This window comes from Larus michahellis, chromosome 7, assembly GCF_964199755.1.
Source record: "Larus michahellis chromosome 7, bLarMic1.1, whole genome shotgun sequence".
NCBI classification, from domain to species: Eukaryota; Metazoa; Chordata; class Aves; order Charadriiformes; family Laridae; genus Larus; species Larus michahellis.
The window spans coordinates 34,474,232-34,500,596 of NC_133902.1; the positions used below are offsets into that span (position 1 = coordinate 34,474,232).

General features: G+C 39.7%; 1 protein-coding gene across 4 annotated transcripts in view; it reads left to right on the forward strand.

The window, feature by feature from the left end:
- The window catches only part of CHN1 (chimerin 1), a 106,084-nt gene that overhangs the window by 34,110 nt on the left and 45,609 nt on the right, over nucleotides 1-26,365 (forward strand). For all 4 annotated transcript variants that reach the window (XM_074596006.1, XM_074596009.1, XM_074596007.1 and 1 more), the window contains 2 exons: nucleotides 177-290; nucleotides 16,350-16,638. In XM_074596006.1, coding sequence (XP_074452107.1) covers nucleotides 177-290; nucleotides 16,350-16,638 — 403 coding nt within the window. The remainder of the gene's footprint in view (nucleotides 1-176; nucleotides 291-16,349; nucleotides 16,639-26,365) is intronic.

The window sequence follows — 26,365 nt, forward strand, 5'->3', positions numbered from 1 at the left end:
AAGTGACTTCAAATGTGGGCAGAAAGGGAGATGAATTTAAGCTGTAGGTTCCTGCAAATCTGTGATTTTTATATTTGTTTCTTTTTTAATTACTGTGGTTGGTAGTTTTTAAAAGAAGAGGAAAAGGTGATTTAAAAGTGAAAAGACCCGTGTTTCAAGAAGTCTTTGTTCCTTAGATTCCATGGGATGATCTCAAGGGAGGAAGCTGACCAATTATTAAGTGTTGCAGAGGGAAGCTATCTCATTCGTGAAAGCCAACGGCAACCTGGAACCTACACTTTGGCATTAAGGTTGGTAATTAATATTTCATTTTAAAATTTATAAAATATTCAAAAGATTGTACTGTGTTGTTGACCTTAGTGCTTAAACTTCCTTGTGATGGTTTTAATTTTTTTAAAAATTATGGTCTGCATTTAATGAACTGGTACTTTTTTACTGTAGTTACAGATTTGGTATCTTTAACCTTCCCTAACCCCTTCTGAAGTGCTAACATTCCTTATTCTTTGCACCACCAGGATAACAGCAATTGTATTTTTGCTGGTGGTGCTTCGTTTTGCTGTTCTCCCACTATGTTCCAGACATGACCCCATGTAGACACTGGGAGAGCAGGCAGTCAAGAAATAAAAGGCATCTTACTAGTTCACGTGACTACTGTGTGGGTTACTAGCTAGCTAGCTAGCTGTTGCTGAAGAGCAATTAATTCTCTCTAGTCCCTCTGTGGAATGGCCAGTAAATCACGAGGTTTTTTTATCTGAACACCTGTTAGCTAACAATGTTTGCAGATCTGTTTCCTCACCTTGCAGAAGTCGTAGCTAGTGGATCAGATATAAATAAAAAACTGAAATAAAAATAACTATTTAAACTATATATAACTAATAAAAAGTTTTAAATAGTTCAATTGCTCTTAAGGTAATGGAGGTTATTTTGGCCTGGGCTGTACACCTAAGTACTGAGATGGGAGATGGTGATTATTAGCACTGTTTTAAATCTAAGTGGAATAGAAAAACATTGAAGGAGAAGATGCTGTTACTGAAAGTTTTATATGGGTAAAACAAGATTACGATTATATATAATTATTTATACGATTATATATACGATTATGAAATAATAGGTTGTGATGAATTAGTTTTCTTTCTCGGGGGTGGGGGGGAAGGTATATTTTACTGAGATACTTGTTTCTCTAGTAATAAGATTCCAAATAGAAACGTTATTGACATTTACACTGGTTTGCATTAAGAGAGTAAATAAATTGGTGTTGCTTATTAGGGTCTAATATTCCATTTCATCTACTTCTGCTCTTGCAATAGTCATTTAAAGCTAAAAAGAAAACAGTTGTTGTAACACCTACTCAGAACTCCTGCCCCTTGCTTTGGATGGTGCAGAAGGCACAGGGCTGTGAACAATGAAGCTGCTGAACATCTTGCAGGATGTGTTGATACAGCGTGTTTGACAAATGCTCCTCCAGTCCAGCAAGTCAAAAAATGGGTCTTTTCTAGGTTTAATGGTTTCTCTTTCAAACTGGAAAACCTCTCTGAAAGCAATAAAATCTGTTTTTATACCCGATAAAAAAGAGAATGGATAGCTGTTGGTGATCAATTTGGGAGTCAGTCTCAAATGACAGCAAAGCTGTTATCATTGATTTATTTTGAGGAAATTCAGCATTAGCAAAACACCTCAGAATCTGAAACTGCAGCATGTTGCAGCCATTTCGTTATGTTTAAGCGCTTGTGTGGCTGACTTGTGTATTAAGGGCAGTGATCTCCCTGGCTGCTTTCCATCCCACAGCAAGTGATGCTGTGTTGTCTTGCTGTTGGCCTTTGAAGTATACGAATGAGGGTCTTTGCTCTCATACCTTAGATGAAAGTTCTCTGTGAACTGAGCACTGTGTCTTCCACACGTGGGAATTTTACCACTAGGATTTCTTTTTCTCTCTACTAGAAGTATAACAGGAATCTGCATTTCCATTGACTGGAGGCAGAGTTTTGCTCAGTTTCCATTTTTCCTCTCCTTGCAATTATATATGCAGAATGTACCCATTAGCCAATATTCCCACTGAGCGTGTTGCTGACATTGTAGCGTCTTTTAAAGACCAGGCAATTTCTGCGGTTGGTCTGCTCATCATGACTCTGAGAAATTTGCTGTGATTGCCATGATGAGTTTATGTAATTTTACTGTAATTTACAGCATTTTTGAGACCAGCATTTCCGTTTGTGTCGCTACACTGCCCGACAGCAAACGCAACTCTGTCTGTACCTTAGTTAATGCCAGTAGGCATTTCAGAATGTCATCTCCATGGCCAGAAATGGAGCTTGTCAGTAGGGTGGTATGTATGGGCAAAACCTTTCCAAGTTTGATGGAAGACTTTTGATTGACTTCAGGGTCTCCAGTTTCACCCTTACTTTGCTAGCTGTGTGAATCAATGTGATCTTTTCATAGTGGGCTTAAATGCCACTCCGTCATTCAAGCAGTCATGTTACTTTTAAGATCGCTTCTGTATGATTTTTGCCTTTCCTTATTTGCCTTTGTTTTACCCCTTATAAGCTGTGGGAGGAACACCAAACAGGTTTCACAGCATTTTACAAAGTTAACCCAGCAATGCTGAAGAGGTGCTCTAATCCTGCAATAAATAGAATAGTGACTATACGTAAAATGGAATATTCATGTTTTCTGATTGTTTTTCAGGGATGCTTTGGAAAATGAATGGAAAATATTGAGTAAAATTTAGATGCTTGATGGTACCCATTGTCTCTTGACTTAAATACTTGGTTCCCTCTGTATTTCTGTGTATCTACTTAACCTGTCTCTCACTGTGTATACTTGTTGCTTGACTTGTCTGTCTTTGACAGTCTGTCAGTTGTGATTAGGACAACTTGGAAACAACCTATGAAGTGTGATTGCATCATAAAATCCCAATTCATTGAGACCTAAGTGTCTTGTGGAAACATTGGGTAGGATCAGCTGCTGTTGAGAGTGAGACAGGGCTGTTTCCTGGCTTGTAGTTGCCATTTTTTTTGCTGGCGGGCAGGCAGTTCAGTAACACAGGCGGCTCAGCACACCCAGCTCTGGCAGATGTCTTCTTCCTGCGTTTGTGTCACTGTGCCTGGGAACCCTGAAAAACCCCGCGCACCCAGTCATGAAGAGCAGTTTAGTGAAACAGGATCCTAACCCCTTCTGTGGCAAGGTACGATGTCTCTGTAATGAAATCTTTCCAGTCTTATTTCTGCAATGGAAAAAACAAGATTTTTGTGCTTTGTCCTGAGGAACCAAACCAGCCGGCTCCTCAAATCATCAAGGAATAATTTGAATGCTACCTTTGATTCCACCAGCTATTGCGGCTGATGTCTAAAATCTCCATGGTATGTTCATACCAGCCATTAGTGAAGTTGTTTTGAACTTAGTTCCAATTGTAGTTCTGTTTTTTCTAATATTTTGGTTTAGTGTTACTAAATTAAGTAAAGGCTCTGCATCCTCGGAATTCAAAAAGGAAGATATCCTGCCATTTGTTGTTTGGTTTATTTATTTTATATTACAGTTTATTTAATCAACTTCAACATCTGTTATTTGCTGTATAGGTAAAGTTTTAGGCATAGTTAAATTGGGAGTTAGAAAAAACGCTAAAAAAACTTTTGGCTACAAAGCAAGCTAGGTATTAGAGGGATAAAGGTAGAACTCAGAATCCTTACTATGACTGCCCAAACGTTGTATTTGTGAATCATCCTCTATGCTGCAAATCTCATTGAGATTAATGAACCTGAGCTCAACTTTGTAAAGTGAGTATTTATCTTCTTCTGGTATTATTAAAAGAAGATCACCTCACAGAGGGCTATGTTATAGGAACTTTGTAAAGTGAGTATTTGTCTTCTTCTGGAATTATTAAAGAAGATCACCTCACAGAGGGCTATATTATAAGGGAAAAAAAATGGCGTTCTCTCTTGTTCTGTCTCTGTCCTCATTGCTCATTCCGATCTAGACTGTACGTATAATGGGCATCTCCCAGAGATGCTCGGGTTGTCTTTGCTCTGCACTGAAGATTTCCATTTGTTAAAAAAAACTTGATCTTTCCAGAAGATAAAGAATAAACTAGTAATACCACAAATCATAACTCCTTTGTAGGCAGACAGAATCTACAGTTATAAAAACATATTTTTGTGAAATCTGGAACAGATTGGACAATCACACCAAGCAACAGCCCTCAGCAACAGCCAAAATGTACAGAATGCAAATGCTGTTGGTGCATGAAGGTTCTGTTATGGACCATTCTACTCCTAACACAGCTCTTCTGCATCTCACTTCTTTTTAAGTTACTCTAAGGGATGCCCTAAGTCATCATAAAATGGGCAGATCTGGGTAATTGTTTGCAAAGAGCTTCTCCCTGGTTATCTGTCTCTGTTAATGTATTAGCACGTTCTCCGACTATGAATGCACTGGGTCAAATAAAAGGACCAGTTCGTAGTCCATTCTGGTATCCACTCTTTAGTAGCCATTAATAGTAGAAATTGAAAGAAAAGCGTAAGAGCAAGATGAACATGTAGTAGTTGTTCCATGGTGTGTTCTCCCAGCCTCTGCAAGTTCAGGGACTTCTGAGCAGGATTGTTATCTTTGCTACTTTTTCAGGCTTTTGATGGAGAGATTTTTGATGTTTGTCTAGTGGCTTTCTGAGCATATTTTTGAACCCTCGTAGACTTTACTGTCTCCAATTGTAGCATGAGTTCCATGCCCTAACTAGGTTTTATGGGAAGCAGCATCCCTTTTTTGAAGATGCCAATTTTATTGGATGCTCCCTAGATTTTGTATTATAAAAAACAACAAACAGTTGATCTCCACTTAACCTTTTCCATGCCACTCATGTCACCCTTGCTGTTCTCCTTACAGGTTGACGTGTCCTAGGCTATGCATTCAGGTTTTGTAGTGAAGCTGTTCCATACCTTTCATTGTCTCTATCATCTTTCTCTGTGCCTTTCTCTTTCTCTGTGACAGTCTTTTGGAGACGAGGGGACGAGGACTGCACATCCTGTTCAAGATGAAGTGGGCCATGGAGTTTTCTTTCTTTGTTCTGTAAACCCTTCTAAATGAATTTTTGACCACTGTGGAGCATTAGGCTCCGATGCTTTTATAGAGCTAGCTTTAGTAGGTCTAAAGATCTTGTTCGTGAGCTGTGATAGCTACAGACGTAGCCTGGCACCTATTTAATGATCAAATATAGGACAGGGCAAATAGTATCTTTTGCAGGCTTAACCGAGGCAGTCAAATATTCTTAGTGCAATACTGTGGAATAGTTAACTGGGTTCAAAGTGAAGATTTTGAATATTTCTTCTTCTTTAATAAGGTAGAAAAAGTGATTCTTACCCAAAAAAACTTTTCAGTTATTAAGGTTGCCGGTGAGTTACAGTAAAATCTGCTTTCCACTTATATAAGAAGCTGTATTTTGATCATCTTCTGATGAGCTATTTTTGCCTACTTTCACCCATTATTGTGCAATTAATTTGCATCATGACTTTTTAAGACCAACTACCTTTTAAATCTAAATTTGCAACAAGAGCGGTTTTGTTTTCAGGAAACAAATTTCTCAGAATTTGTAACAGAGGTAGAAGTATGTTTTTAGGGAAAAAGAAAATGATAATTTAAATGGTTTATTAAGTGTGTGAGTTTGGCTAAATATTCAGAGCCGTCCTTCAAATAAAATTGCTGTTCAGAGCCTAAGAAAGCCTGGGAAATTGTATCAGTTCAGACATTGGATAAAAGAGAATGAAGCACGAACACAAATGAGAGCAGCAAATCAGCACCCTACTACTATATTTAATGCCTGTACTTAATCATGGATGTGGTTTCTCAAAGCTTATTTAAAAAAAAAAGAACAGTAGTATTCACCAATGTTTACTAATTAATTAATCAGAGGATGCCACTGAGATTTTTTTGCAACCCTAAGGAATGAAAAAAATTACAAGAGAAAATTATTGTAGGTATGTATGTATGTCCATACATATCAGCCAGTCTCTGTGACAATAAAAATACATAAAATACATTGTAATGTTAATTAGATGTTCCAAACAGATGACAAGAACTGAAAATTCCTAATTAATTCCTGGAGGTATTAGATCTGCTTTATAAATTTGGCGAAAGACTAGTACAGGCCTTAATTCTAGGACCTACAGCAAATGACAGTAACAATAAGACATGGTTCGCAATGTAGCCTTTTGTGGTTGAGAGCTTGTTTAATAATTAGGATGAGGATAAAGAGGAAATGGGTAGAGATTGTACTAGTGGTAGGCGTTGAAGTGTGATGGTACTGCATGTTCTTTTGAGCAGATATCTGCTTTAGCACGTTTAGTTGGTTACCATGGTTTCCCTTCCTGCAAATTCTATTGTTGTGATACTGAGAATGAATTGAAATAAGGCTCTGCAGCATGATTAAAAAAAAAAAAAAGTAATAATGTTAGCCGTGACTATGAGTCATGTTTTCTTTATGTTTGGGGGTTAGGGCACATTCAAGATTATATGGCATTGGGAGAGAATTCTTGAGTCAAAATAAATGTCAAATATTAGTAATCCTTCATGTTTTTGACCAACTGCATGTATTGTGCAAGGAATTGATACATATGTTCCCTCTCCCTAAATTATGAAATTGCGTTAAGAAACTAGCCACTGATATTTTAAAAGGAGACATAATTGGCAGGCTATTAAAACATAATGCTGCAAATGAACCTTTTTAATTTCAGAGGCCAATTGCTTTGGTAGCCGAATGATGTTCATTTTCAGTGGGTTCTTTTGGGACACGTGTAGTGCTCTTCCAGAACATGCGTTGATTGCCCTGGGATTACTTACACGTGTCAAATTCAACATTTGCAAAAGACTTCTCGAATTCGGAGGTTAAAACTGTGCATCTGCATTCTGCTGGAAAGCCTAGTTGGACAGGCTGGGACATGGGAGAGGAACTGGGGAAAGAAGAATTGCTTGAAACAACTTTCTATGTGGTAATAGCTGAATTATGGGTGTTTTTTTAATTATGACTGTAGTAAAATTTGGTCATACTTTATCCTGAATCTGCAGCTGATCTGTAAGCAGTCAGAGGGAGCCCAGCAAAACAGGAGCTGACTGCATTTCTTCACTTCACCTTGGTAACGGTATCGTGACATCATGTTAGTTGGTAGGCAAAAATTATAAAGACCATTTTAAAGACTAAACGTTGCATATCTCTCCACCTGTGTGGTTTTTACCTGATTTACAACTCTATGCCAGGCACTCATTGGCAGTAGCAAGGGCTGAGTTCAGTTCTGAGAAGCCTTTCTAAAATATTTACACAATATTCCTTGGTCACCAGCTGAGAAACCTGGGAAACTCCATATATGCCTGTGTGTACAGACACGCGCACATGCACCACCTTTAAAGCTTAGCTGGGTTAAATACAATTGCTCCAAAATGTGGTCAAACATACCTGTGGGATAAATATGTTTCAGCCTGACCCATTTTGATCAGTTTTCTTTATTCTGCATGAAATGGCAAAAGAGTTCTCCTTCCTCTGCGGCCAGCCGAGGAGGCACTTGGGGACGGACTCTTCCTTCTCCCACAGGCTCAGCCTGTCACACTTCCATAGGCGCAGAATTCAGGCGAGTTTCAAAAATTGGCCACTCAGGTATCTGCGGCTTATTTTAGATGAAAGAAACAGTTCATGCTTAAAGCTATTTTAATAAGCTAACACAACAGGTATGCCAGCTAATATGCTGGGCCTTTTTTTTTTTTTCTCCTTGTGAAGAGCCAAATATTTCTTTTATGAAGGCTTACATTCTGCTGAAACTAAAGCTGTCATCTTGTTGGCTGGGTACATCACACGAGCTAGTGCTAGCCCCAGGGGAAAGTGTGCTGATAAATTTTGGAGCTCGCTTTTCAGCTCCAAAGTAAAACAATTGGACCTCTATTTAAATGATCTTCCACGTAAAAGAAGTTTCTTTTCCTACATAAAATTTCATACTAAATAATACACTCTGTTACTTTGTCAATAACGTGGAAGGTTCAGCTACCAGTAAACGGCATAGGTGTCCTGCATGTCATCTGCCTTACGTAAGTGCACCTGGGCAGTGCTGAGATGGCTTCGCTTAAGTATTTAGAATAATAATAAATAGCTACTAACCTTAATGAGTAATTAACTGGCTACCTAGGTCCTCCCACAGACTAGAATGCTTTTTTCCTTATGGTTCACGTCTTCTCGCTGTGTTCCTGTTCTCCTTCCCTCCTCTTCCCATCTGTTGTTGTTGTCAGCTCTGTTTTCTTTTGGCTGGGGTGTCTAATTTATCTTTGGCAATTCAGTTTGCTGCAGTCTTTCTCCTGCTCGTGTTAAGTTCAACACTTCTCAGAGGAATATTCTCTGCTTTGGTGGTGGTGTGAACTTTTTGGTAACTTGTCCAAGAGCTGTCTGTGCTCAGTGCATATAGCTCATGTTCATTTTATGCCGCATCCTTCACCTCTGACTGTAGCTCCTGCTGCGCCACAAAGGTCTACTGTCATCTGGTGCACAGTGGAGCCATTCGGCTCGTGAGGCACTGTGGTGGAGCTCAGAAGATCTGGGCTCACTTCTTGGCTTCACATATGACTCGGCTCGAGGCTTTTAAGTTTTCTGTGCCTCATTTCTCCATTAGAGAGGATATTTTCTTTCCCATGTTATCTCACATACTGGTTCAGTACAAAAGTCTAGGATCTCTTAAAAATGACCCAGACAAACTGCAAGTTGCAGCCCATCTCTCAGACTAGCCCCAGTCACAGCTCCTGAGCAGGAATTTGTGTTGTAGGGTGCTATTTTTATGGTGTATAATGTCAGCCTGGGTTGAAGCTTTTAGGTATTGTTGGAGTTGAAGTAGTAAAAAGTCAAATTGTAATGGAATCAGTCGATAATTAAACTGTGTATAAGGTACATAGCATACATTGCGCTCTCCTCTTCTCCCCTATCAAAAGGATACATATCTTTTGTGTCCTCTGCAGTTTCAACTGGAATGCCTTTTTGCTCTATTGCTTTCAGCAAATGCTAGTTAGAAATGTATCTTAAAGTTGGTCCTCTTGGTTGGCCTCTTCTTTTGTATGCTTTTGAAATATGCATTTATAAATTTTTGTGTTTGGAGAAACAACTTTTTTCCTGTACTTCATCAATAAGCAAAAGGTCCTTCAGCTGTAGATACTTTGGATGCTTTATAAATATGTTTTCAAAATAATACCCAATAGCCTCATACTGTTGTTTAATCTCATAATTGTTTTCAACAAAACATTTATGAATTATTCAAACGCTAGAACAACTGACAGCAATAGATGTTTTCTGTCCCAGTTTTCCTCTTCCTTCTCTCTCTTTTATAGTTGTTGTAGCTCAGCTGAGTTAGGTATAGCTCCTTCTGATTTGATGGCTGCTAGGAAGCAAGAGTCAAGCTAATATTTTTTTTTTTCTTTTATAACTTGAGATGAGTAAATGAACTCTAACAGTTTAAGTAATAAACTGGTATCTGTCCTGTGTACTGCTTCACTTGCACGAAGGAAGAAACTGTATTCCAGAAAACCAGAATATAATAATAGAAAAGTTATTGATCTTTATCGATCAGCTGTTAGTAGCCCCAAAAATTCTAACAGTGCATGTTGCATATTTCATTTTGCATTATTATGCTTGTTTGTTGTTAAGGAATGCAGCTTTGAGGAAAAAGTGTTTTAGAGAGCAGGATGAGTATGTTTGCAAATCTCACTGCGAAAAAGCAGTGAGTGATTACTAGAAGATCAGAGGTAGAATACATTGAGAAAACAACTTAAGTAGCAAATTGTGTAATAGCTTTAAGTAAGTTAAGTAAACTTGCATTGTAAGGTTAGGATTAACAGTGGCTTAAGGCAAATCAGATTTGCCAAAATCTCTCTGGAAGAGAAATCTTGCTGTAGTTATTTTTAATCTAAGGCAATTTTTTAATTTTTTTTTTTTAAATAGAAATTTAGAGACCTTGAACGACAACCTGGAGAGTGTACATCAAAAGACAAAACAAAAACAGGAACAACAAACAATGTTTCTCCACTCTGCTCTCCAAAACCCATTTTTGCACTTGCGAAGCTATTTTATGATAAGGATATTTCTTTGGGTTTTCACTTGATGTCTACCTCTCGGGTTTGCTTGATATACTGAATTGAAATATGCATATTGTCTGAGTAAGATAAATTAAGACCAAGTTGCTTTTAGAGTGAGAAAACCTATAGAAGCAAAAAAGAAATGTGACAGTCGTGAGTAACTTAAACCCTTGTAGGAAAAGCTGCTCTAAGTGAAACAAAAATGACCATGTTTGAGCATGATGCTATGGCAGTTCTCTCTCCGTAGTATGTGATTGCAGTGGAATTTCCATTACAGATCTGATGTTGTCCTACTTCTAAATTTACCCGAAAAACAATAACATGAATATTGTTACATATAAGCAGAGTAAAATGTGCACACACATTTTGAAGTTTGCTGAGCAGACCCTGGTAAGCGTTGATACCTTTGCTTAGAAGAATTAAACCAGAGTTCTGCTTTGAAGTAATACGAAATCTCTCAGTAGCATGAAGTCACACTGTAAAATTAACTCTTGGAGAACACTTCTTCAAAATTTTTGGTAAAGAAACATAACTATTTGCTTGATACGAAAATAGGAAAGCTACTAACATTCCTGCTAATAACATTGCCAGAAGGCATGTTGACATAGGTTTCCAAATACTGCTTTCATTTAAAGAGAAGATACCAGGCTTTTACTGCTTTCCCATGTGTGTATAGACTTCAAATGTGTCTTAATGAGTAACCACTGTGAGCCTTTTCCCAGGAGGCACGGAGGTTTCACTGGGTAGAAAAAGCAGTACAACGTTGCCCAAAACATTGTTAATTGATGCTGATTCAATCATCAAATCAATTCTATATTTTTATATATATAAAAAAAATATATAAAAAGTTCAAATGGAATAGGGCACACTAAGCACAGCACTAAGAAGAGGTAATACATCTGTACCAGAGCTTCTCAGAACCAAACAGATTATTTTCAAATGATCTATCACTGATCAAGAACATTAAGAGTGATCTTAAGCATTAAGTGATCCTACTGCATTTTAATAGCATACATGGTCCTCGATCAGCTGACATTTGTTCAGAGTATAAGATGGTGAAAATCAGCTGTTAAAAGTAAAGACATTGAGACAAAATAAGACTTTTCTTATTATTTTGTTAGATTTATTTGTGAAACACACCATTACAGGTACCAAGGGCTGATAACACTTTCAGTCTTCCTTGTTTCCAGCAGCTGTTACCTACTGCCGATGCCCCAGAGCAGTTGTCTCTCACTCACTTGTGTTGTCCCTGGCAGTCCCCATGATCCCCAGGAAAGTGACGTTGCTCTGGTCCTCGCTGCCTGCTGTTTGCACAATACAGTTTTCCTCTTGGACAAGGAAGTCTGGGCAGTGATGCAGGTAAAGAGTCTTCAGTCTCAATTGAGACAGACTGCTGGAGGCTCTTCTGAAGGATACAGCACCAGCTCTGGGTTTTTTTTTTTTCTTGATTCCGATTAGACAGAAGTGAGTTGAAGGCTGCATTTGCATGGGGTCAACGCGTTCCAGTTCCAGCTCTGGGATTGGTTTTCTGTTCTGAAGGATGCCACGCTTTGTCCATGCTAAACTAAACTATCATGCATTCCGCCAGTGCAATGGGTCTCATCAGGTTTTAGGGATAGCTTTATACCTAAGTAATGTTCATTCAGCAATACTCAGGCAGGCGGCCAGTGCTGTCCTTCCAAATGGCACCGGAAAACTCTCTGTAGTGACTGTACTCTGCCACCTTTCTCAGCCATGTCAGGCAATGAGGATTTTTTGTCTCCGCTTGGATAAAATGCACCTTTACTTTCAATCCCTAATGCATTTGATTTCATTTACACGTATTGTGTTGCTGTAGACTACTGCTGAGGTTTTGGAGATGATGCTGTTTGTCAGGCAGGTTCTCTGGGAAGATGGTAAGTTCCACAATTCCCAGGCTGTCCCAAGAAATGTTGTTGGCAATAAATAAATAAATAAAAACCAACAACCCAAAAGTAGTTGCTCTCAGGAGTTGGAGACCTTCAGGGATAACTGTGTACAAGAGGTTCTGGCTGCATGCGAGACTTGTGTTTCTTTGACAAGGAAACGTGCCAAAAGAGGATCTGTGGGATTATTTGTTTTCTTTCACATGAACACAGCATGATTAGGAGATAGTCCTGATTGCAAGATTGCTTATGCTTCTGTGGCTTTTTATGGAGTGTCAAGCCTCTAGTCTGAAGTGCTGGTTGAGAGTTTTCAGAAGTTAGAGCTGAAATTCTGGCACGTAATTTTAAGTGAGACTTCTACCTTCTGGCCGCAAAGCATGTTAAGACACTTTTTCTCCAAGGGAAAATTAAGTCCATGTGACCTTCAGGCACATGTGTAGAACTTTGGATTTCCCAGCTCAGTGTATGAAGATGCTTGAAACTAGTAAGGACACAAGTAGCCCTGAGGGGCGTTCACTTTGTGGTCTGGTTGCAGCTACACATTTTAAATAATGCCTTTGTCTGGATACTCTTCTCATCATGAAACAGCCTGTGAAAGAGGTGAATAGCTACTGTACGATTGTGTATGTGGACTGTTAAATCCATCTTCTGAGATGGTAAGAAAGTGCGGATGGGCTCTCGGTTGTTCACCAGTTCTTTTTGTTTCACCAGTGAATGCTGCATACAGAGTAGGTGGCTGCCTCTGAAGCCCGTCTCTCTCATGCTATGATACCTAATTCAGCTCCTCGGTCCTTTATTACTAGCCACATTTGCTCTACTATTTAATCCATTTTCCCACGTTGTTATCTGCTCTGCCCCACTGGCAACCAAAGGGACTAGACAGAGTGATTGCTTTTCAGACAACTTGGAATAAAAAAAGTCTTTTTTCTGTAGTCCTGCTGCTTGCAAACAAATGCACAATGGACACAATGAGACTGTTTGACATGTCAGAGGTCTATTTCTTTTTCTTGGAAAAACATCTAATGTTCCCCCTGTTTAAACCAAAAGAGAACATACATTATCTGTGTCCTGCTTTCTATTTCTTAAACAAAAAGCAGCTGGTACTAGCGCTCGCCTTTAGGAAGAGACCATCAGGAAGTTGCAATATCAAATCTTGGCTCTACTTAGTTGCCACGGTGATGTATAATTAACCAGGCTGCAGTAATGTTATAGAAAGTAAACATAGGGAAATATTCTTGCTAATGGAAAAGTTTAAACCATAGTTTTAAGTAAGACTGAAGGGACTGAAGGTTACATTTTAATTTATCATTTGCAATTGGACGTGTATGTTTGCATTTATATTGTGATTTTATGAAAATGGTATCATTGTGGGGTCAGGAAGAAATTTAAATGAGTTTGAAAGAAATAAAACAGGATTCTGAGACACGTTCTTGGCGGTGCAGTCTTTGTAAGAGATTGGCATTTCATTGGTTTGTGGGGATTTGGGGTGGGGTTTTTTCCTCTTTGTTGCCAATAGGATTCTATTTGAAAAACAACACATTTCCCCACAACATATCCGATAAGAAATTAATAGAGAGAGAAAAGTTTGATTTGGAACAAATAGAAAATCAGATAAAGGCAAACCATTTAATGTTGACCTCGTGCAGCTGAGAAGCAAGCACCTTTTCCAAGTTGTTGTGACGCTGATGCAGAGTAATTTGTTTGTCTAAATACCTTTCTTTAAGTGGTAATTGTTAAATTATCGTAATGTATTTTAAACCGAGAAAGCTGAATGTACCTTTGGATGGCCACGCATGCCAAAAGTAATCAATGTGCAGTTCCTCACATCCATACAGGAGGAAGTTTCCGTCTGTTAGTGAGGTTTATGAGAGAGACGAGTTTGGGTGTGGAGGGCTGTTAAAGAATTAAAACTGCGGAACGTTGTCTATGAGATACTCATATGCTGAAATGTGGGTCAGGAGCCGCGGGATAAAGATTATGTACTTTTGGGAATCCTATGCCTTGTAGCATCTCTCAAAGACACATTTTACGGGCAGCAGCCTGAACAGCTGTACGGTGTAGGGGCTGCTCAGTACGACACAGCTGGGGTAGAACCATGCACCTACTGACCCTGATGGGAAGAGGAGTAATCTTTTGAGAACTTTTATTTGTTCTCTGCATTTGGCCGTCTTGTTCTTCAGAACTTTGTTTTAGACTCTGAAGGATGTTACTAGAATCGAGACACCATGTGTACTTAGTAATAGGCCCTGAGAAGCTTTTCTGTGCCTTATCTTCTCTTGATAAGATTAGTGTAATACTTTCTCTTCTAGAAAGCTAAGAGCAACAAGTGACCTCCAGCTTGTTTAAAACTCTGCTATAAGTAGTGTCAGAGCATATGTTACTGCAGCAGTTCACCTGCTACGTCTCCTAATAAAAATAATTCTATTGCATACTGTCATTTAAGGCCTGTTATTCTTCACCTTCCAACTTGTTCTGTCCTCCTGTCAAATTTGAACATGGCAGCGCTTGTATGTACTCCACGTGCGTTATCCCACTGACTCGAGCGGGAGACAGTGAAGGTTGCTCACTTTGGCGCTGCAAAGTGCTGAGCACTCTTGGCCGGCGTTGACTTCTCTGATGGTGGAGGGGGATACGCGAGGAGCACATCTCATGGTCAAAGCTTGTTCACCATGTACGATGCTGAGTAGACAGATGCTTTGAAGAATGAGCCTGAGCATGTTCCTACCCCTTCTGCTGTAACTTGGGATATTATCTTTCTACTTCCTGAGAGACTTTTATTGACTCGGAATTGCATCCTGTGATGAAATTAGCATTGGGTAAAAATGTATTTTTTCTGTCATTTTGTGATTTCTTGCTTTTGAGTTTAATTCAGTGAACTTTTAGTTTGCATGGCATAAAAATGCGCATAGAAGTACCAATTCCTTTCCAGTCAAATGCCCAGGTAGTTCCTACGCATTGTGTCCTCTTTTCTTACTGAGCAGGATGCAGATTCCTGAGGGCCCCCTCACATTTGAGCGTTGTGTAAAAATAGCAGCTCCTGAAGTTACAGTCACTGTCAGGTTATTGATAGGGGGATGGGAAGGTTTGGCATTTTGATTCAGAACACAAGAAAAAAAAAACACATCAAAGAACAAGTGGTCTTGCCCATATTTGCAAGAAGAGTGCAATATTTCACCCGAGGCAAGGTCTAAAATTATGCTTTCCCCTGTTTGGCAAGGCCCCATTGAAAAGGAGCCACTTCAGCAAAGCACCAGTGTTTACCTTGTTCCTTAACATCTCCTGCGAAGCATTGGATTGTAAAATGAAAGCAATCCATCCTTTCAAAGTTAGTTTTTAATATCTATTTGGCAGATCTGACCTCACGAGGGGGCCCGATACCCCGAGCAGCCGCCCTTGCTCCTGTCTGAGCAAGGAGTAACACTGGAGTGAGCTGTGAAAGCAGCTTCTTGCCTCCATCTTCTCCGCAGGAGAACAACCTGGCTGTTGCCAAGTGCAAACACTGGTGTGTTTTCATATGTTTAGATTGCTTTCAGGCAGAAAATTATTGCAGATTCAAAGCAGAGTTTTTTAAAATATGCTAATATTCAGGTAAAATTGGCATACTTACGGTTGCTAAGAGGCTGTATCGAAATCCTATTCCACCCCGACTGCATAATTGCTAGCATCAGATAGTTTACGCGTTATGTATCCTGTATGTTACAAAGATTTGCTTGAAGCTCAGGACTTAACAAGCATAACACAGAAGGACTTTTGTACAAAGCTGGAAGAGTTAGTCCTTGGCCTTTGGCCAGGAATAAAGAATGCTTGCCCTTGTGCCATTTTGTCCTGTGCTGCTCCAGTTCTGGCAGCGGTTCTGCTTCAGTGTAATTGTTGGCACTGAAGCTCAGCTGAACCCTGAATGGCCTCTTCCTGCAAGCAAGCAGGGGCGCAGAGGTCCGAGACGGCATCAAAACTCCGTATTGATCAACTGTAATAGAGGATTCTATTATGAGAACTCTTCATATCAGAGCCAAGCAAATTGACTACGGCGATGCAGTAGTAAAGTGCTAAAAAAAGCCATAAAGAGTGTGAAGTAATTTTCAGTTTTTCCACGGGATAATGGAGGGGCTAAAAGAATAAGGGAACAAACAGCTCCTTCTGGGACAGTCACTGTTTTGGCTATCTATCTGCGGTTGTTGTTGATCTCTCCTTCCTATCTGTGCTAAGTAGTAGTTGAGTTTTTCATTCTCGTCTGGACCAGACACAGAGCATAGTCACAGCTTTAAGTGATAAAGTGTTTTTTTATTGTTTGCAAAGGCTTGCTTACTCTTCTTTATTCTGCTTACTGTTCTTTAAAAAAACAACTTTCCCATTTCATTGAGGCAGATTTGGAAGTCAAACCAGAAACTTCAGACTCTACTACGATGGAAAGCACTTTGTTGGGGAGAAACGTTTTGAGTCCATCCATGACCTGGTGACAGATGGATTGATTACTCTTTATATTGAAACGAAGGCAGCTGAATACATTGCCAAGATGACAATAAATCCAATTTATGAACACATAGGATATACAACTTTAAACAGAGAGCCAGCACACAAAAAACATATGCCAACCCTGAGAGATGAACATGATGGCAAAGAGTCTACAGGAGAGGATGAGGTAGCAGAAAAGAGGGTAAGCAACTGTTAACCCACGCTCTTTTTTCTGTTAGACTTTTTATTTTGTACTTTTCACCCTCCCCCTCGACTATAAAGTGCTACAGGTATCTGTAGATATTTAGTCTACATATTTATTTTCAGTATTGCATTAATAGTAATATTTAAACTGGTTACAGGGGGTTTTAATGGTAATTTTCGCATATTGCAAGTTTCTATGATTTGGAGCTTAGTTATTTATCATTGTGAGGTCCTTTCTTCAGGTATTTTCGCAGTAATAGATGTTACCATTAAGCTACTCCTTTACTTCAAACGGGCTAACAATATTTTATCTTAAATTTGTTTACAGTGTCTAAACCAACTGCCCTTCGGTCAAAAATTATATTTCTTAATATATTGAGTGTTCCCCAAACAAATGCATTCCATAATCTATTCAGCAGTCTGCATACAATGACGGTAAAGTTGTCCACATTATAAATAAGCCTGTTCATTAAGATGATAAAATGTTAAAACATTTCACTTGGCTAAGTTCAGCCTGTCAGAAGCCGACAGAGCTATTTTTGGCCTCAGCCAGACTTACGAAGGATTGCTCTCTTCAGAGAGTTGCAGTATCAGCTGAGAACTAACTGCGTCCTGGATTATAAAAGAAAAACGAACAACAAAGAAATCTTAGAACCGGTGAAAATAGAAATATTAAAAGAGGTTGGGAATGTATCAGGCAGACAAAACAGCTGCCTGAAACTTCATTTGTGTGACAGAGATTAAACCTGAAAAGAAAACATAATGTAAATTCCGTCATGTTAAACTAAATACTTTATTTATTGAAAAGCAGACATATGAAAGACCTTTTAAATTGTATTATTACATCTGTGTAGGTGTTAATGCATGTATAATAGTCTGATATGCTCCCCTATTTCACAAATTTCAGAATGATGTTAGGAGTATCTAATAGGCTTATAGGGGTTAGAAAAAATGCTAACCTCGGTTGGGATCATCTGTTTGCCTTTCCAGTCAGAATTATGTCTGTGATTTCAGTTTTTCTTGAGGTGGAGGAAAGGTCTCACTGACAATTTCCAACATACATGACTACTGTAGTGAAGCTAAGCTCCATACAGAGTCCACGGAGAGAGGAAGCTCATAGCTTTGGTCCTTCAAATCCTTCTCCAGCAGAGTCTGTCATCCTGCACTGCTTTTGCTGAGAGATGAAGAACCCAACTTAGCTTAAAGTATGAGTCTTCACTGTTATCAGATCATTTTGACAAAAGAAATACTGCTGGGGATATTGATGCTAGCTGACCATGTTAAATATCCAATTTCTTGCCTGTTAGGTACCAGTAGTTGAGGGGTGACTTATCAGTTACAGTTCCTGACAGCCACTGACTTGCAGCGTGCTGTTTCAAAAGGATTTTTTTTGCATGTTATCACAGAGAGTTCATTATAATGCAAAGCCTGGTGGAAAATCTTCTGTAAGAGTTCTGGAAGTCACCGCTTTCGGTTCCTTTGGTAAAGTTAACTCTTCCTGCATTTAACATCTTACAAGTGGTAACAGAACTCTGTTGTGTCACAACGTTTTTTAGACTGACGAAAAGTTTTCACAGTAAAGGGATTTCAATTATTATTATTGAAGAATGATGTTTTTTCCATGGATCACATGGTGTTATGTCAGACTCATCAACAGGGTACGCCTATTGGAATATTTTTCATGAAATAGTTCAAGAACTATGAAATATTTCTCAGAGGTTGAAATTTTAGGTGAAAAACCTTTAGAGAGGTTAGTCAAGTAATTGCAACATCCCACCCCATTTGTCTGTAATTTATAAGCAACTAAAGTGGCTTCATCTGCAACATAGTTCGACAGCAATGGTGTTGACTGGCTGAAGCCCAGCTTTTGAACCTTTTCTCTTTATTTGTCTTGGAAACATGTTGATGTGGACACAGCGAGGCACACAGACATCGCAGTACAGTTAAATGTGGAGATTTCAGTTTAATTTTCAAGTCATTATCCGGTTGGGATTACTACCTGTGGCTGTGCGGGGAAGGCCCGGTGTGATCCTTTTTACTGTGGAGTGGTGCAGAGGTCTTCACTGGTGCACAACATCTTCACTGCTTTTACACCTCTCAGGGCCTTTGCTGGAAGATGACACAGAGCGTCTTGAGTGTCACTTCACCCAGCAAATCTCCAAGGGGAATAAGGCATTCAACCCCATGACCAACACCTCATCCCAGTAGCAACCTCAGCATTTGGAACAAGCCCCAGCGTCAGCTAATGCTTGCCATATCCTTTCTCTCCCCTCTGTTAGCCACAGGATGGGGGGAGGATGGGAAGGGGGAGAGATACGGTGGTGGCCTCGCTGAATGTCGCATGGGGAGTGGTGGCTATGTGCAGTGTAGGAGTGGTAGGGAGAGGAGACCTCAGAGGGCTTACCCAAGTGTCTGTCACCACCGCCTGGGGGACTCGACGACTTGCACACCCACTAAAGCTGTCACCTTGACAGCCTGGGAGAACTGTTTCAGGTTCAGCGGGGTGAACGTAATGGACTAGCTGGACGACTGTGCAGGTGGGTGACTGAATCCCATCTGGTGGTTAATTTTATAGAAAAAACATTGAAATCATGAGATACATACTTGTTCGACAAATAATTTGCATTTAAAGCATGAGTACTGGATGACAGGAAATATTTCTCTGGCTTTTTTTAAAAACCTACCTACTATAAAAATTTAAGAGGCTAGCACGAGAAACAGGAGAGATTAAATATCCGCGTAAACAGAAGAGCCAATTTCTCTGCTAGTTTATAGGCTTTCTTTGGTAAAATAATAATAATGCAATAAGGAAAATATACATATCCTCTACTAAATTGCTCAGAAGATCATTTTACCGTTTTTGTATAGGCTTCTGCTTCTTATTGAAATTTACTTGAAAACTTCAATTAATAATAATGTAGTATTTACCTTATTATGAAGCATTTAACCATGATATAAGGAAGCTTTCTTATCGGACACTTACAAATAGGACAAGTAGTTTTTCCTTCTCTTCAGTGGGAGAGGTGGCAGTGATTCCTGTTGTCCAGTATAAAGAGAATATCACTGAAGTGATATTGACAGTTCTAACAAAGAACACAAAGGAAATTGTCCAAAATCCAGAAGAAAAAAAAACATTGTCTTATGATCCAAACAGCCAAATCTGCGTGCTACAACATTAGCCCCATGGTGAGGATGAAAATTTCTGCAGGGTACCGTATTTGGCAATTAATGCATCTTTATCAGTTTTATACTGTAGCCACACAGCTTCTCCCTGTGCAGTGTGCTTCCTGTTCTGTAAAGAGAGGAAGAAGTCTGGGTCTTGAACATGGATCATCCTGAGCCAAAATACATTCCTAGATTTGCAGACTCTGACGCTGTTCAGATCCGAATCTAAACTTTGTGCCTGCGACTGTTGCTGAATCCCGTGTGGGTGGCGTATGAAAGATAAATCCTTCAGAAGAAGGAAAGGAGAGACACGGACTCTGACTTGGGAACAGCTGGTGGGAATGTAGTTGCGCTTTCTGCCATGAAGTCAAGTGGAGGAAATCGGGCAGCCAGAGAGCACACCTCAAACTTGAGAATGGAATATTAAAGAGCACTTCATCTAGCCTTCAGTTTGGTGTGGGGCAGCAGAAGGGAACGCCACAGATTTGTGTTAGATGCCTCCCAGCATGCACTGATAATACTTTATTTGTTCCCCACTCTTTTTAGCAATTAATTTGTAGTAGAAGAATTCAGCATGCGTTGGGTGACTTGTCACATGCAATGCATTAAAACTGAGCCTCAGTAAAGGGGAAGGATTTAAAGACCGTGAAAGATGAAAAGACAGAAATTATGCAATCATTAGATGAGGATTGTAGGACACAAATCACAATACTCCGAAGTACTGAGTCCTGCAAGAGACCATATTGTGGCGTGATTTAAGATGCAGTTTTTAATAGGAAAAGCATAAGAATATAATCCACTGCGCAGCGTGTGCTTCGCTGATTATGAGAAGGAGTATAACTGCTTACCATATACAAGTATATATTAAAAATTAAAATTAAAATTCCTGGTTAATGATTTATGATTTTCATAACCTATGAAAGAAACTAATAAATAGAGATGACTGGAGGAGTGCGGATTGAAAACAGGAGAGTGCTTGTCATGCTCGAATGCCCTGAATAGATGCGTTAGCTGCTGTGCTAAAAAGGTAACGCTGGTTCCCAAAACAGTCTGCAGATTGTTCGGAACTCAATTGTGCAGCCATCGTGGTCTGTGTGTTAAGAGAGGGCTAAGATTCATTTGAAAGAAGGCTTCCCATGTGGATTCAGTCTGTATGGCCTAGCGTGGAAGTGGAAATAATACCCAGTATCACAAGATTTACTATTCCTCCTGTGCCTTGAATACTGATGGATCTCTGTACGTTCCCCACTCTCAAAGATAATTATGGCCTTGGAGCAGATGACTTGATTCAGTTAAATACCTTATGAAAATGGTAGCTCTCAGAAATTAATAAATACCTAGATACATATATCAAAGCCGTTCTCAAAAGCCCTACAAAACTTGATTTTATTTTCATTTTGACATGCTTTTGAGATATTAATGTAAGAAGCTATACGAGTGATTTAGTCAAGATTTAATATTTGTTAAGAGAGTATGAAATAATCGGTTATGAGTTATCCCGTCTTTCAGAATGAAATGCTGAGGTTAATGTTAGGATAGTAACTGAATCACATCTATTCATGTTTACTTTGGTGATAAGTGCTATTTCTTCAAGAAACTTCTGTGGCTGCATATCAATTAAAGACCCCTTCTAGACTGTACTGTATTCAGTTCAGTTCCTACAGACAGAAAGAACTAAGAGCAGGTTTGTGGCAGCAGTCACCCAACAAAAGCACTCTTTTGTTCTATTTTTAATGACCTTAGTGGTGATACCATTTTTTCCTCCATAGTGATGAAGGCTGATTGTCTGCAACCCTGTGCAAGGAGATCTGGAAATGTAAATCTGTGTCATTTTAGTGGGAAACAAGCTTTTAAGCCTGCCTCTGAAGATAACCCAGATCACAAAGTTAATTGCAGTGTCTGTGTACATTTCTAACGGATTCATAACGGCTTCCGCATCCAGAATCAAGGGTCATACTTACGGGCGTTTGCAGAGGGACCAGTCTCACTTTCCAACCTTGAACTGACACTGATATTTTCCTTAATGACACTACTGCTTTTCTGCTTTTGCTCTCAGTCAAATCTGTTAGTGAGATCTGCTTTAAACCTTCCTTCACCAAAGTTTATTTTATCTTCAGTGCAAGGACATCAGAAAATGTAGCCGAGGGAGTTAGAGTAGGCTGTTGTAGAAGCATAAGGCCCCTTAGCAAGGTCTGTGATGGAGGAAGACGGCTTTGAACAGCACTTTGGTGCCTAGGAATGCCAATGCTGGGACCGATAGGAACTAAGAAGAAGATGTTGTCTTAATAATCAGGGAGGAAATTGTGCTTTGAGAGTGAAGCAATCTTGATGCTGGACGTTGTATATTTCCATTTACTTGAATTAACTTATTTTTATTAGAAAAGATGGGTGTTTAATGTATAAAACTCTAGACAAGCCATACCTATAACAAGGATAGCAGCAAAGCAATAATGTTTTTAAAAATACAACTAATAAATGTTTACCTTAAAGTACATTTAAAGACACAGGAGACTGAGCACTGAAGAATCCCATGGGTTAACTTGAGGAGATTGTCAACTCTTTTCTCACAAATGTTCCTTTCCAGTCCCTGCGCGGGTGTCCATGACAATCACTCTGTAAGTTTAATGTAATTTATAAATAAAACATAACTCTGTGGAAGGCAAAAACTTCTATTTATTTTTTCTGGGTTTAGCCCATCTTTCAGCAGACTTCAAAGCACAGACAACTTTGTCAATACCAAGAAAGTTCCTAGCAGGATGAAAGACAAGCCTGCGTCTTAGCTAGCTGCTCCGGTGTATCCGCAACATCGTACTCTGCAGATTGCCCCGGCCTCAGTCGTCTTCATCTTCCCTTTCTGTCCACTAGCATTTATGGTGGTAGGGATCTAGTGCCATATATGTCATTATATATGGCACATATGGTTCAAGCTAAGACTGCAAATGGTTATGATGCCCTTTTATAAGCGTATGCATTTTTAACTTAACTGTTCATAAACTAATAATAATAAACTAGTATGTTTATTAAGATCCACGAAAGGCGAGCAAATCGCACATGCTGTCCAGTGTGCAGACATCAGCACAAAGAAAATTCTTTTCTCCAAACTGCAGGGTGCTTTTTCTACTCATAATCACTGAGAGTAACTTAAGCCCTTATTTATGTTCAATGTGGCAGTAAAATTGATACACTAAAAAGATTATATAAACTGGTCTTGTTTTAAGATTCAGAGCTTACAAATGAAGCATAAACTTTGCTAATTTAGTTTCCAGATCACAGAATATCTAGTTTTTCTCTTTTTGGTATCTTGTGCTCATAAAGGATAAACTAGCAAGCCAGATTTGTTTTTTAAGGGTTTCTCACTGGACCTGTAGCTCAGCTCCAGTGCTAAACATGGTCCCATAACTCTCCTGTTTTTCCCAGGCCAAATTCTTTCTTCTCTCCTTGCGAGCTCTGGTCGGTGCTCAGCTGTGCTCCATTAGTTCCTGTGGGTTACAGATGGCATCCCAGCTGATTCCAGTTAGCCTCGCAGGACCTCACCTGCCTGCCTCTGTGTGTGTGCGCACACCTGTGCCTCCAAAGCACATTCATTTAATGCTCACACAATAATGTGTGGGGTTAATGTGAAATTAAAGTCGCATGCTTGTGGTGGTAGCCTGATTGCATATTGCTGGTCTGGCATTACAAGGCTCAAAACAAATAAGGCTCCACGAACTTCAGACGGTGAGGGATGGCTTAGGTCAGGTTGCATTTCAAATGCATGGTGCGCCTCCCATCATGGTGCTTCTCCTGTAGACAGGTCTCCCCCGTTTTGTAGGTGAGCACGGTTGAGGATCAGCATCAGCATCCCTCTTCAGCCTTTTGTCATGGGTACAAGTCATTGACTGCTCACTGAGATGACTTTTCGCATTACTTTCTGCTTTTTCATGTAAGTGTGGCTCTTCTATGGTCTGACAAAGACAGAGTCTCCAGAAAGTCCGGTGTCTAGTTATACTGAGACAGGCGGCTGCCATGTGAAATCGCGATGGGGTTGGTTTCTGGTCTCTCAGACTCGCAGACCAGCGAAAGTGTGGGGAGTAATTACCCTGAGTGTATACCCTGCGCCTGATCGAGCCTTTGTAAAATGAATAGTGTACATAACTGTTAAAAAGGCTGTAAAGCAGTACAGTTGCTGTGCAATTAAATCTGAAGAATACTGGTTGTGTTGTTACTGATAAAATGAAACCATTAGCAATGAATGAGCTATTATTCTTTTCCTGTATTTCTCAGTGTTGTGAGGTAAGTCAGGGTGAAGCCCTCACCAGCAGTTCTTTTCAGGCTTTCTAATGCTTGGTGGTTTGGATCTGGTTACATTTTTAATGCCCTTCAAAAAGCATACTGGATAACCTTAGCTTCTCTTATGTGTACTGGCAGAAGTTTCCTTCCTTTTTAACTGGGATGGGATAGGCTAGTGCAGGGATCTCAAGGAGGAAGGAAGGAATCTCCCTTAGCTTTTGAAGAGCCAAAGAGGATCAGTTGCTTTGGGCACTCTTCAGAGGGAGAGAAATTTTTCCCGTCCTGGTGGACACAGAAGTACAGAGGTCCGGCTCAGCTCCTGATGAGCAATGGAGAGCTGTCATGGCTTTGGTCCTAACACGCTGTAGGAGTCTGCTCTTAACTTCCCTATGGGCCTTATACTTGAGGTTTCCAAAAAGGCTGCCTAGATGTATAGTGGGGAAGCCTCATAGCCATATATAAGGAAAATATAATCTTTTTTTCTTTTTTTTTTATTCTTAAAAAGTGCTTTCCCTTCTCACAACTGAATAATCCACGCAGTGGCCACGGAAAGGAGAAGGTGGGTCTCTTTCAGAGCAGTCTCTAAAGCAGGCGTGTAATTGTCATTTATTGCTTATGCAAAGAGCTTTCCGGACGGTGAGGGACTGCAGTGGGTTGCTAGCTGGCAGCTCCCTCGTTTGTTGTTCTCTTTCCTTAGCTGTGTGAGTTTTGGGTCTTTTTTTTTTTTTAACTCCTCCTCCCATCTGGCATCTCCTAATTATTTTCTATTACTAATCACTTCTACAGGAAACAGGCTGGACTGTTGAATTAAGAGCCCTGTAAAAGGATAATTTTGTTATTTACAAGTTTCTTACCTCACTTAGACTTTATAACGTGACACTGTATAGCCGGTGATAATCACCTTGGGCTATGATTGTGTCTAATCTCATAAACTAGGCAGGGTCAGGTCTGGTCACTAGTCGAACATGAGAGGCCCAAGGAAAAACCGGAGCTGCGGGAAGCGGGGTTGGTAGCCCCTCTGGCTGTGAACTAATATCCGACATGTCTTGTGTTTTATACCCTCTGCAACGCTGTGTAGCCTGCGTAAATCTGTGCTAAGAGTGTGACTACCAGGGATTTTCCCCACTTACCTCTATCGTTATTCAGATAAGCTACTTCTTCTCCTTACTGTTTGCGGGGGGGACGGACACAGATTTAGATGAGAGGGGGAAAAGCATTTTCCATTGGTCACTGTTTACATGCTCACAAGTATAAATACATGTCATTTGGCTTCTGGACAAAGATGGAAAGGACGTGGAGCTGTGGCGATCTGGTGTGTTGCCCCCCCCCCGATTCGGTTAGAGAATCCCTTGATAGGCAGGCACATCTGCTCCACTAATAATTGCCCATTCATAAGTGGTTACCAAACCCTTAAGACCCATGAAGAGCAAAATGCTTGTTTGAGAAGTGGTAGCAGAAAGAGTAGTTCGAGGTGCCTAAATGAAGTACTAGACTGTGAAAGAAAAAAAAGAACCACCATTTATCATGGGGTTAATGCTGCAGAAGCTGATCTCTTCTAGCCCTCGTTTTTTCCTTTTAATCTTTCACAAGAAAAAAAGGTACTTTCAGATAAAACTTCTTATGCTTAGTTTTCGTCTCTAGTTGAATGTTTTTCTTTTCTGAATTTGAACGAAGTAAGGAGAGCAGTTTTGTTACTAAGCTCAATAAACTGCTTGCTCTTATTACTTCAAACCTGTCACACTCGTCATCAGCGAAGACAGCAACTCTTGACAGTTTTGCAAAGTCTTCCTTTGATCATTAACTCTTAGAACATAAAACTTTTCCGTATTTAACCTTTTTTTTCTGCATGGCGTCAACAGTTAGAAACAGCGTCGCTTCTGGCGTTCACCGTTCCTACAGTCGTAATGTTTAAGGAAGGTGAGAATCATCACGCTGAAAAATCTGATTCTCAGTTGATGAACAGTCGTTGCTCTAATCCTCGTCATCTTAGTATTGATATTCTTCACATCCATACAGCTTCCAAGATAACTACGGGATGGTGTGTTTCTAATAGTGAAGTTCCTAGTATAATGCACTTGGACTGTATTGCTTTTTAGTGGGGATTATTATTATTGCGTTTGGTTAGAGCTAAAGCATTTTGAAATAGTTTGCCTAAGGAACATTAGAGCTAGTATCCCAAAGTATAATATCCTCTATTAAACCTTAGTGATGTGTGTGTGTGATTTAGTAAATTTATTTTATCTTTTCCAATTTGTGAATTAGATTAGTGCCACTTAGAGGCAAGAGCTTTT